The following is a 12276-nucleotide window of genomic DNA, read 5'->3' as shown; positions in this document are numbered from 1 at the left end:
AAATATCGATAAATTATCTGAGAAAACATTCTATGAATATAGAAAATTCCACTTGTGGTCTAGTAAACGTTGAGTCTCTCTCCTTAAAATAGCATTATGATTATCCTGTCTAACGTCCTGTATAAAATGATCGATATCATTATCATTTCTAATGTCCTTCGGATATACTTATCATTATGATATATTGAAATTTAATTATTTCCATGCTTTATTATTTTAGAGACGATAATTAAATCAAACTCAAATTTGACGGTAAATTATAAAGAATATAAATGTTTCGTCTTTACAAACGATAATTACATTTATCCATCGACATTTCAAATAAGTATGAAAAAGATAATTTTGCCGATAACAAAGTATAATTAAACTCTTCTAATAAAAATTTGATATTCAATTATTTTTTAATAGTTTTTTTTTTATGGTATTTGATGGCAAACTTCTTATTACAATAAATACTATAATATGTTGATATACATATATGCACGTACACTACTATAAATAGGCTTGGATTTGTTTTTAAAGCATCTTTATTAAAATAAGATTTATAATAGTAATTGCGTTGATAAAATATTTGAAAAAATCTGTTTATAAATAATGTAGATTTTCATAAGCCTTTTTCATAAAAATTAAATTTACTATATATATCCTATTTATTCTATTTATTCGTAAGTATAATAAAACAATGCATATTGCGTGAATTAGAAGTACGTTAGTGCTTACTGACAAATGCGTAATATCATCTTAAGTGATATTGCATTACTACTTTAAATATATATTTATATATATTTACAAATTAAGATAATATAAAGAATCATAATTTATTGTCAATTTTGTCAAACCATTACGTTGGCAAACGCGCGATATATCAATTAAATGAAACAAACAGCCTTACTCGAACCCTGGCAGCCTCGAAACCTTAAGAGAGACTCGGTAACGTACGATAGTCAGTTGAATCTCTAGACAATTAGAAAATATCTGCCAATAGCGAGTAGCGAGTATGTTGTAGCAAAAGAAAGGACTGACATTAGCATTTCCAAGCTGACGTTTGCTTTTGTCTTGCATTGCAGGTACGAGTTTATTCGCGGTGGCGGCCCATGAATTCGGCCACTCGCTGGGGTTGGCGCACAGTTCGGTGCGCGGTGCCCTCATGTATCCCTGGTACCAGGGGATAACCGAGGATTATGAATTACCCGACGATGACAAGCACGGGATCCAGCAGATGTACGGTGAGTAGACGCGCCAATGCACATCCCACATGCGCCTGACAACTCGACCCCCCCCCACCCACCCACCACCCCTCTACTTTCACCCTTCAACTCATTTGCCTACTTGTTTTTTTGCGCCGCGATTTGCTTCTGCCCCCCCCCCCCTAGTAATTTTCCCGACGGTTCGGTCGTTTTTACCGTAAGGCGTATCGCGTATTTCAGTTTTCGCTACTGTTCGAACGAGCGCGTAGACGTCGATGGGATTTATGTCCTGGAACGAGGAGGACTTATTTACGACTTGTTTCGTGTATTCAATTTTTTCAATTTTTGAAGTAAAAATCTTTGATTTGCGCGAATAACATTTAATCATTAAGACTCACGAAGACTCGTCCATTCTCTATTGCAGCTCTAAGCTCTAAAGTCCCTACAGAATTATTATGCTCTAATATGGATTTTTATTGCGAGATTTAGATTAATTAATGAATTTTCTCTCATTCAATCGAGAACGTCACAATTTTTCTCCGCAAAATATACTCAACTTGAAGATTAAGAAAAAAAACTACAATTTTGACTGTTAATCGTCACTCGTTCATTATACTCAATATCAAGATGAAAAACAGTACCACCCGTTTGCAGACAACTATAATGGAAATTACGTGTATTGAGTTGCAAAACTTTCGTGACATGGGAATTTCAATGCAATAAAAACAGCCAACATCGCATAAGTTAGCCATTTAATTTAAACGAGACTCTAGAGTTTCCAATTTCAAATTTATGTTAAATTACGAATCCAAAATTATAACAAATCGCAAATGCAACTTGGTATATGTAAACGAAATTCCGTTGATTTTCAATGATATCAAATATCAGCACGAATGTAGATGAAATTTCGCTTAATTTGCCTAAGAAAATATTCCTTGTGTCAAATCCAATTCAATTACCGGATATTAACGATACCCTCTCACACAAGTTGGCATTACATATAATTATACGACACTTTGATTAAGGAATTAAATTAAATTATCAAAATCTTATATGAAAACTTATATCTGATAATTTACATTGTAAAACTATTTTCTAAAATATTTTACGCCAATTTACACTTGATATGCCCATATGTTTGCAAATTACATACTTAATTCGACATCTCACAGCTTATACTATCAACAATGCATCAATTTTCAATTCAACTTGCTTGTGTTGATTGGTAGGTTTATCAATGTATTGGAGTAAATTTTGAAATTAATGGTAACAATAAGTTTTTATTATAGAGATATTGATTGAGACGTGAGAAGAAGCAAGAAATACGTTTGACAAGGATATACCAAAAATCTGCTAAATTTGTATATGAATAATGAAAAATAATATCAGTTTCTTAAAATCAATAAATAACACGAGACTTTATTATAAAATTTTCGTATTATTATGTTAGCTTTAGTGTTAACGGGGATCCTCCTCCTTTAAGATCCTTTAAGACATTACGCTGTTGAAATTCAGAGTTTTCTATTGTAAGCCCAGCAATAGTGATACTTTTACCAAATCAAATAGAAGCTAGAAATTTAAAGGAAATCCTCCTCGTGCTATTATAAGACGAACTATTAATGAAATTGAAACAAAAATTCGAGACTTTTTAAAAATAAAATGAAAATAAACGAATAGAGAAAGAAGGCACTGGAATGGAATGAAAAGCCCTCGAAGAAAGCAGCTCGGATAAATGACCTATATAAGCCAGTATAATAAGTATAATATACGAAATGGTAGAAAGAACAATAGTGAATAGATGATGGAGAAAGCAAGCGAACACGCTTGTCTCGTTATCTTGAGTCCCAAACGAAATTGGAGTTTGCAACGGAGAGATAGAGAGGAAGCCGTGGTATCTGGTTTGACTTTGGCTTCCGGTTCCTTCTCCTATTGGCATTTCGTCGGCGACTTTCTCCATTTATATCAAGCATTGAAAACATAATGAGTGGAAGAAAATGTTTAAAAATGATTAGCAATACAGATCTATCTACCTTCTCTACCTTTCTCTCGTATATTTCACTTACTACCGACTTATATTCTTGCGTTTACGTGACCAACGTATCACAACAATTTTCTATATCCTTAAGATTGAGAAAGTAATGCTTCCCAAGCCTTTCTGATTAATATGAGAAATCAACTTCTCACGGACTATCGAGCGGAATAATTTCATTAGCTAACTGTAATTAAAAAAAAAAAAAAAAAAATAAAAAAACAAATAAAGGGAACATTAAAATACGAAAAAGGCTGTTTCGAAAGAAAGCTTACCTACGTTAATATTCGACATTAATAATTAATTGCTCGCTAATGTCAATTTACTTAACAGCGTACAAATAATTTAACATTTAATATTGCTTAAGTGTTCCCATATGTGCTGTAGACACGGGGACAGTATGCAGTAGTAATAAATTGCCAAAGTTATAAATAAATTCGCGTGGACAATGATGTAAGCATTATAACTTTCACCGCCAATGATCACAAAGATCGAGAAACAAAGCCAGTAGGACCGAGGACTGAATGAAAGAGTTGGGCGACGAAATAAAGGGAAAGGCGGTCGGTAGGGAAGGAAAAATGAAGAAGGAAATGATAAAAGGGACTAAATGAAACGTGAATAAAATATAGATAATAACCATAGAATTTGAAGGAGAGGGATGCTGCCGCGCCTCGTGGGACGACAAAACTCGCGCGTTCACTAGCCATAGAATGATTTAGTACACTGCGGAGTTTCACTGGATCCCCTGGGTCCTGCCACTACTACTGCATTCGATTTTCTCGGACACTTCTCCCTCCCCCCCCCACCTCCCCTTCACTCCACTCCCCTCCACTCCCCACTCCCAATCGCCGTTCACTGTCTAACCCCCTCTCTCCCTCTCTCTCAATCTCTCTCTCTCAATCTCTCTCTCTCAATCTCTCTCTGAGTCTATTTACTCAATTTTGCCTTATTCCATCTTTCATTTCTTCATATGAATTTGCGCGCAATCGATTCCATGATTTTTACTAAATCATGTGTTGCTAAGCAAAAAGAATTACAAGAGATGTGTAGAGAGCTTCATCCGACAGAGTAGCATAATCTATAAATACAAGAAGACTAGTCGTTTGTGATTTTCTTAAACATTAAGTCGTGATAGTGATAGATATTATAATATCCATTAACGACATTTGTACGTATATTTTTCATTTTCATGTAAATTCAACCGCGCCGCAGAAATTAATCAAGTACGTGCGTTGGGTGAAAATAAAAATTCTTTTAAATCTATGGCTAATCGATATTGAAATATTATTAATTTGAATAAACCAATACCATCTTTTTTTTTTTTTTTTATTTTATTTTCTTCAATAAATTTAACATTATATTGAATTAACAAAGAACAACTTCATAAGGAAACATTCCATATTCGACAAAAAAAAAAAAATTCTAACGTTTTAATGATAGCACTACGTTCTTCTACAATAAATAATAGTTTTTGTTTTAAAATGAGTGATGAACGTTCGCAATTCACACTGCAACATGTTTCATTCGATAGAAAAGGTAATAAAGAAATTTGTCCATTAATGTGTCTTTTATTGGCGTTCTTATATTTTATTATATAATTAAGAAACAATTCTTTCCTATAAAAATTCGAATTTGATTTTAAGAACTAATAATAAGGGAGTACATAAATATTTGTTCAGCTATAAGGATTTATCGAGTTTTGCTATATAAAATATTTACACATAAGGTTTCAATTGTGAAATAATACATCTATAAATTAATTGACAGATTTAGATTCCTTAGACTAATGTAATTTCAAATCTAAACTTTATATAAACAATTGTTCGAGATTTCACAATACTTGGACTGATTACAATAAATAGTGCATTTTTCTGTCAATCCGTTTTTTGTTTGCTTTCCAAAAAGAATTGGTAGCCAACAATCTGCGTACATACAATTTGCAAAATATCGAATTTCAAGCGGATAGCAGTCGGTCTACGTGTTCATGACGTTTCCTGTTTCTTATTTTCTGTAATGTGAATAAACAAGACTGCTTTTCGTTTTATATAAGCAAGTTCAAATATTATTCTGACACGGGGTGAAACTTGAATTATGTGTGTTCAGCGACAAATATTAGACGAAAACTAAAATTAGAATTTCTCTACGAATACTTTCTTCCTTCGATATTATTTATGTATAAGCAATACTTTGAAATAGCATATAGGTTATAACAAAACTAACATAGTTTCATATACTTATTTATAGAAATTTTAGTTTATAAAATAAAACAAGAAAATATACATTTTTGTTGTACTTAAAATTTAAATACATCACGAACATTTATATAATTAAGACTAGATTTTCATAGATTTTATGGTTAAAAACATAATTATAATATATAAATTAATAATAATTTAACGATAAATGATACTTTTCTATGCATGCGAATATATGTGAATATGTTCAAACAATGATCATAAAGTCATAACTCCTACATATTAATAACATATCTTCATGATATTAATTTAAAAATTGTTTTTTGTATTATACATTGTTTTTATACTCGCCTTAAATCTATTTAAAATGAACAATTTTTTTTTTTGTAACAAACTTTTATAAAATTGTGCGTTTGTGTGTTGTATTTGTGTGTTCGTGTTTGTGTTCGTGTTCGTGTCTACTTTTAACAAATTGTGGCGTTTACAGAAAATTTTGAAAAATTTTGAAGAATTTTATTTGAAATTATTTGTATATTTTATAAATTAACGTTTATTTGAATATGTAATTACACTAATTTGATTTAAAGCTAAATTTAACTATTATATTCATCGTGTTCAAAGCCAATAATACGAAGCTCTTTACAAAATTATTCTACAATTCACAATTCCGTTCAATAAAACATCGTAGTTATAAAACACTAAAATACTAATTAACAAGAGATAAAAATTTTATTATATGAAATTAAAAAAAAAAAATAATAAATTCTCCAATTTATAAAAGCTAAAATTGTATTGAAACAATTATTTTCTGAATTTTTTATGCTTATAATCAATGTAATGTTATCCCATTATATTAAAATAAGTTAACATATTTTGCAAGCACATTGAATATAAATTATTTATAGGAAAAAAAAAGCCAATAGATCCTATAAAATTTTCAATTTTAACTGAATAATCTATATGAGCATAAAATTTTCTATTGAATTGGAAAACTTTCCAAAGTTACAAAATTAAACGTATACATTACGGAATAAAGTAAATTGTCTGAAATATTGAATGCTATTGTTCATGATATATCCACTAAATGTGGTAATCAAAAATTAATTCACAATGTGTGTGTGTTCGAGATTGCGAGAACCTTTTCCTATGCCATAGAACATCTGGCAAAACAAGTCGTTAGACTCGAGAAAACCCAATTCATTAGGTAGCCGCAAAAAATCGCTATACCCGAAAATCTAAAATCTAACGGTATTTACTGCCCCCCCTCCTCCTTCTTTTGTTAAAAAGTTATTATTAAAAGTTGTATATATAAAAAGTTATATATTAATCGAGGAGAAAGCCACGAGAGGCGCTGCCATCGCTCAATGAGTCTGAAGCTCTCTGATTGAACACAAATCAGATGTCAGTGAATGTATTTAAGAGAGACAATTACAAGATTCGAAAACTCTCGGTGAAGTACTTATTCAAATAGGAAGTGGTAAGTCCCTCAACGAAGTCCGAGGATAAACTTTCTTTGAAGTCCTCAAAGAAAAGGAAGTGGAAAAATTCCCTTATCGAAGTCCGTAGACAAATATCACTTGAAGTCCTCATTAAAGAAGGAAGTGTCAAGTCCCTCAACCGAGTCCCAGATTAGTCTTCGTTTGTAGTATCATCTACTTTAGGCATCATAGCCATCATCTAAAATTCAGAAGTCAAAGAAGCTAGGTCATCGAGCATACGTAAAGGATTAAGGCGATCTCATACAACAACACGTAAAATTATCTTAATTAATTCTACTGTTTGCACTGAAGAAGAAGTACGTGTCGACAAGTCTTCGCGCCATTTGCGCCTACCTTGCTAAGTTAGTGTATTCCTTTAGTATTCACGATTTAGTATTTACTAACACGAGAAGGACTTGCTGTAAGGGGAACGGATCTTAATACCACTGCATTCATATCAAAAGGATATTCTTGAATCTCCGATATACCGTAGATACTCAATAATAATTATTTTTCTCTAACGTTACATTATTCAAGGGAAATGTCACAAGACGAAAAACAAAAACAAAACTGACATATCCATCACCCATAATCTGAAAAACCGTGTAACTCGTAGCAATGCAAAGGTACGAGGTCCAGCAGAACTCAATGCGAAAGCAAAAGGCCAGAGTAATCGTAAATTAGCAATGAAAGAGCTAGAAGAGAAGCTTTCTGCTTGGCAGTTGGATACATCCATCGATGAAGTAACTATGACAAGAGACTCGATAGACGATATACACAAGACCTCCGTCAAGGAGCACAGCTACTTAGAATCAGCATGGTCATCAGCACTATATACCCATGAGTATTTTACAAAGAATGTTCAAGGAGAAGAGTGGAAAGTGATTTCAAGTGTGTAGAGTACAACAAGTAAGCTGCTCACCAAATTGAAGGAAACTAAGGAACCATTAACAAAGTCCGACACGTTGGCCGGAATAAAAAGTGAATTGGAAGTAACCTGTCTTCCAGATATTCCTATTCCGAAATTCTCAGACTCAATTCCGACTATCTAGAATGGCTCGTGTTTCGAGATTTATTTGTCTCAGTAGTGATGAACAACAGAAAATACAGCAAAGTGCAAAAACTCTATTATCTACGAAAATCACTGGAGGGTGCCGCAGCCAAGACTGTATCAAGACTGTGGCATGCTTCCGTTTACTCTTTTAGAGATTTCCGTTTACTCTTTTCTCTATTAGAGAGATACGATGACAATTACAGAATAATACAATCTCATCCCGAGTGAATTTCTCTCCAAATCTCCAGCATTGAAGGACGATTAATAAGAATTGAAGGAAGCCATGGATGACTGTAGTGACTTGTTAAAGAAGCTACAACAATTACAATTGGATTCTGATCTAAGAGATTGTTTAATGGTTTATAAAACTGTAAAAAGTTTCACCCAGTGCACGAGAGACCAATGGGAGAGTTCAATGGGTGACACAAGCAAGTATCCCAAATTCGAACAACTTAACACTTTGATAATGTCCAGAGTACGGGCCCTGGAACATAAAAAGCTGCCAGTAACTTCTAGTCGGCCATAAAATTTCCAAACATTAAAAGGGAAGGCAGACTGAAAGAATAAGCCCTCCAGAAACTTCGAAACACACCGCACAATGCATATGCTGCCAAGAAGGTGATCGTGTATCGACGTCATGTCAAAAGTTCATATGGAATCACCAGTACCAGATAAAAAGGTTTTTATATCCAATAGAAGCCTATGTATCAACTGCTTACACTACCAACTAAAGCAGCGGTGCAAGAGCAACAGCACTTGCGGAATGTGTAAATGGCGACATTATACCTTATTACATGACAATGGTAAGTCAAAGGTAACTCGTAGAAAACACAACTCATCACCCATAACCACCTGACGAGAAGGTGCAATCGTCATTCCATCAAAACCACTAAGGTTAACAACCTTGTTAGCCACTGCCATGGCTACAATAAACTCACCATCGACCATCGAGTCACGTCCCCTAATAGACAAGAGCTCCAGTGTCACATAATAAACGCCAGTATTATCTGCCTCGTCATTATCGCGTATTAAAACCAGATAGCGCTACCACCAAATTACGAATGGTGTTCAACGGCTCAAACCCATCGACATCAGGATATTCAATCAACGACCTGATGCACGCGGGAGGCAATTTAAATCCGAAAGTGTTGTCAGATACACGAAAACAATGGAGTAGAAAAACATTTCCAAATATTCATTGAACACCCCAGCTTGAAACTCCCAGCCCATGCGACATCGGGCAATCTTCGGCACACGTGTGCCTTCAATCTCACGCGACACAACGCATATATTGTTTTTTAGTACGCAAAATGTTGCTGCTTAACCAAGACACCACCACCACCACCACCACCACCATCCCCCGCCCACGTCGCCAAGTCCCGGAGAGGGATATTTTCGATGTTGTCATTGTCAAAAGGTAATTCCTTCGGAAGTGGGAAAAGAGGTGTGCAGGCTCAGTCAAAAGCGGCTCTGATTGGAAACAAACAAAGGGAAGGGATTTCAAGTTGACACCGAGTTCAGTGAACTATTTAAGAAGGAAAAACACAATATTCGATATTCAGGAGATCTTGGCCCGAGCGACGCGAGAATCCACTGCGACGCTCCTTCAGTTCCATACCGCGTTGAGCCTAACTTGTAATAAAAGTCGCTTGTACGTACCCAAGCGCAAGAAGAAGTAACAGATTTACCAGGGTAACCGACCATCAAGGGCACCACGTCACGAGGATCGGGAACCTCATAACTTCCTACCACCATCGAAGTACACACTAACGCCACGTGCCAATCGCAACAGAGCAACAAAGGTTCATCTATAACTTTATCGAGAATAAACATCCCTGTATTTGGAAAATAGACGGAGTAAACAGCAATAAAAAGGCAGATGTGTTAAATATTAAATCGATGCCTTAACCCTTCCACTTGCCCACGCATTTTTTCCCACATAACATCTAGTGGTCTCCTTTAGTTAATTCTAAACACATTCGTTTATTCGATACAAAATCAGAAAATTGGAAATAACTGTCTCGTTAGATGATAATTCTCTACTATTCTTAACCTAAAAATTATGGAAATGAAAATTTCTTTGTAAATTAATTTAATAAGTGTCTAAGTTTACGGTAAGAAAATTAAAAAATTAATGAAAATGCAGGTTAAAAGGATTTTGGACTTGCTTGAGACAATAGCGATACATATTTAAGAATTACTGCCGAAATATCTTGCCGTAAACGACTTGAAAGTCTCATTCTCTAGAAGAGTAATTAAGAGAATGCAAAAAAAAAAAAAAAAAAAAATGGTCTATTCCTTCGGCTTTTCCCACCTTTGACTTATGATTCTCCTTCGAATTGGCCGAATGAAAGTAATTTTGCAAAATATTTATTGATAAATATATAGGTGCGATGTCTCTCTCTCTCTCTCTCTCTCTCTCTCTCTCTACATCACTTTATCATACTTTGGTACATTTTATCTCCAATCACAACTTTTACACGCACTCTAAATCATATTGTTCGTACTTATCCAATTTCTTTTCTCTCTTTCAACGAAATTGCTACATCAATGCTTGAATGCATTTTGAAAAGAATATTATTGCTATCTTATCATTTCATTAATAACAATTTTCGATTTTCTTTTCAGTAAAATAAAGCTGCCATTGTAAAATTTACATTTGCTAAAGCCGATCCTTGAGAATTATATCTGAACGGGAAATATAAATTCGCATAAATAAATGTTAATGCTATTCATTCTAGAAGCCTTGCCATTTTATCCAAGCAAATGAAGTAAACAAAACAACAACAACAACAACAACAACAACAACAACAACAACAACAAATAAAAATTCTGTAAATAAGACTCGATCTCGTTACCATGGCGAAAAGTTTTATCTTTTTTACTATATATAGCAAAGAGAAATATACCAAAGAGAAAAATAAATGGAGCGAGTCTGCGTATATTCACGACCCGAGCAAATTAATCCAGACGAATTTCCTGATGTCTATTAGGTATTAAGCGGGGGCGGGATTATGGAAGTTTCGGCATTCATAATACGAATAGGGGGCGTCAGTTGCGTAAAATCGCGTTCGTTGAGGGTAACATTAAGGACAGCGGCATCGGATCTCGATCGCTGATTCGATGTCGCCGCTCGAGTCCTCGACATCCAGGCAGCTAATAAATCGTCGCGATAGTCCTGGACTGATTCGCTAATAACGATAATCGAATCCAAGAACTACGGGAAAACCTTATCACCGCGGATATTACAGGGCACCAGACTGATGAAAGCATCTCTAAATTGCGGTTCTTCTTATTGAAGTTGCGACTTTGACGCTCGAAACCGACGGTACTCCATCTCTCTCTATTTATTCGTTGCTCTACGGAATGGCGACTAAGTGCGATAGAGATATATTGAATATCCTTAACGAAATATCGAATTAAACAATTAACGTCTTTTACATGCCTACGAGGTTGGAAGCATTGATTGTTTGTAATTGAATTTTTTTGTATTACATAGGCTTACCATGAATAATGATGCAAACGCAATTTCAGTCAAAATCTTTTTTCCATCGATACAATAATCTATCTAGAAAAAAATTACGAAAAAAAAAATTAGAAAAAAAAAAAATAAATTACGATATATTGCACAAGCTTCCCCTGACAATTTTTATTTAAACGTTCTTTCGTAAATTCTTTGAAATATTCTATAAAGCAAATAAATATTCGCGGTGCGCTATTAAAGCAAAATATATAATTATAATTCAGATAACAGCGATACGTATCTAACTGAAATCTTAATAAATCTAAATCAATATACGTATACACAAATTATTATATTATTATGATATTTTGTAGCAGATGTAACGGTTGAAAAGACTAATGCGCAATCAATTATAATTCATTGAAACGAATCCTATAATATTATTAAATGCAATAATATAATAACATTAATAATAATAACAATACTATATAATTCTTACACTATATGCATATATATATATATATATATATATATATGTGTGTGTGTGTGTGTGTGTGTGTGTGTACGCGTATATAGTCATTTATACGTAATGCGATATCCTTGTCAATTACAATGTATAAAAGATTTGCACGAATCCGAACGATACCAATAATTTTGACAACTTACGACGACAAAATCATGTCATTGATCGCACGGCTCTGGCCCTAATATCATTTCGAAAAAGAAATTAGAATTTCGACAGAAGCGAATTAACGCCGACGCATAATATCGAGCATACATTTTGCGAAAGGGTGCATTAAAGGATAAATTGCTCGATAGTTCGTATTCGCGCTCCTCGTTTTCTTTCACCCCCCCCCCCACCCCCCCCGC

At 34.0% G+C, this 12276-nt stretch overlaps 1 protein-coding gene across 1 annotated transcript in view; it reads left to right on the top strand.

Moving 5' to 3' along the window:
- Mmp2 (Matrix metalloproteinase 2) overlaps window positions 1-12276 on the top strand; it is a 263189-nt gene that overhangs the window by 241990 nt on the left and 8923 nt on the right. Inside the window, 1 exon segment of the mRNA XM_011508124.1 lies at window positions 1068-1226. Within this exon segment, the coding sequence (XP_011506426.1) occupies window positions 1068-1226 (159 nt within the window).

This window comes from Ceratosolen solmsi, unplaced genomic scaffold (assembly GCF_000503995.2).
Source record: "Ceratosolen solmsi marchali unplaced genomic scaffold, CerSol_1.0 scaffold1, whole genome shotgun sequence".
In the NCBI taxonomy this organism is placed as follows: domain Eukaryota; kingdom Metazoa; phylum Arthropoda; class Insecta; order Hymenoptera; family Agaonidae; genus Ceratosolen; species Ceratosolen solmsi.
Note: the sequence above shows the minus strand (reverse complement) of the source record. Positions and strands in the feature narration are given on the sequence as shown.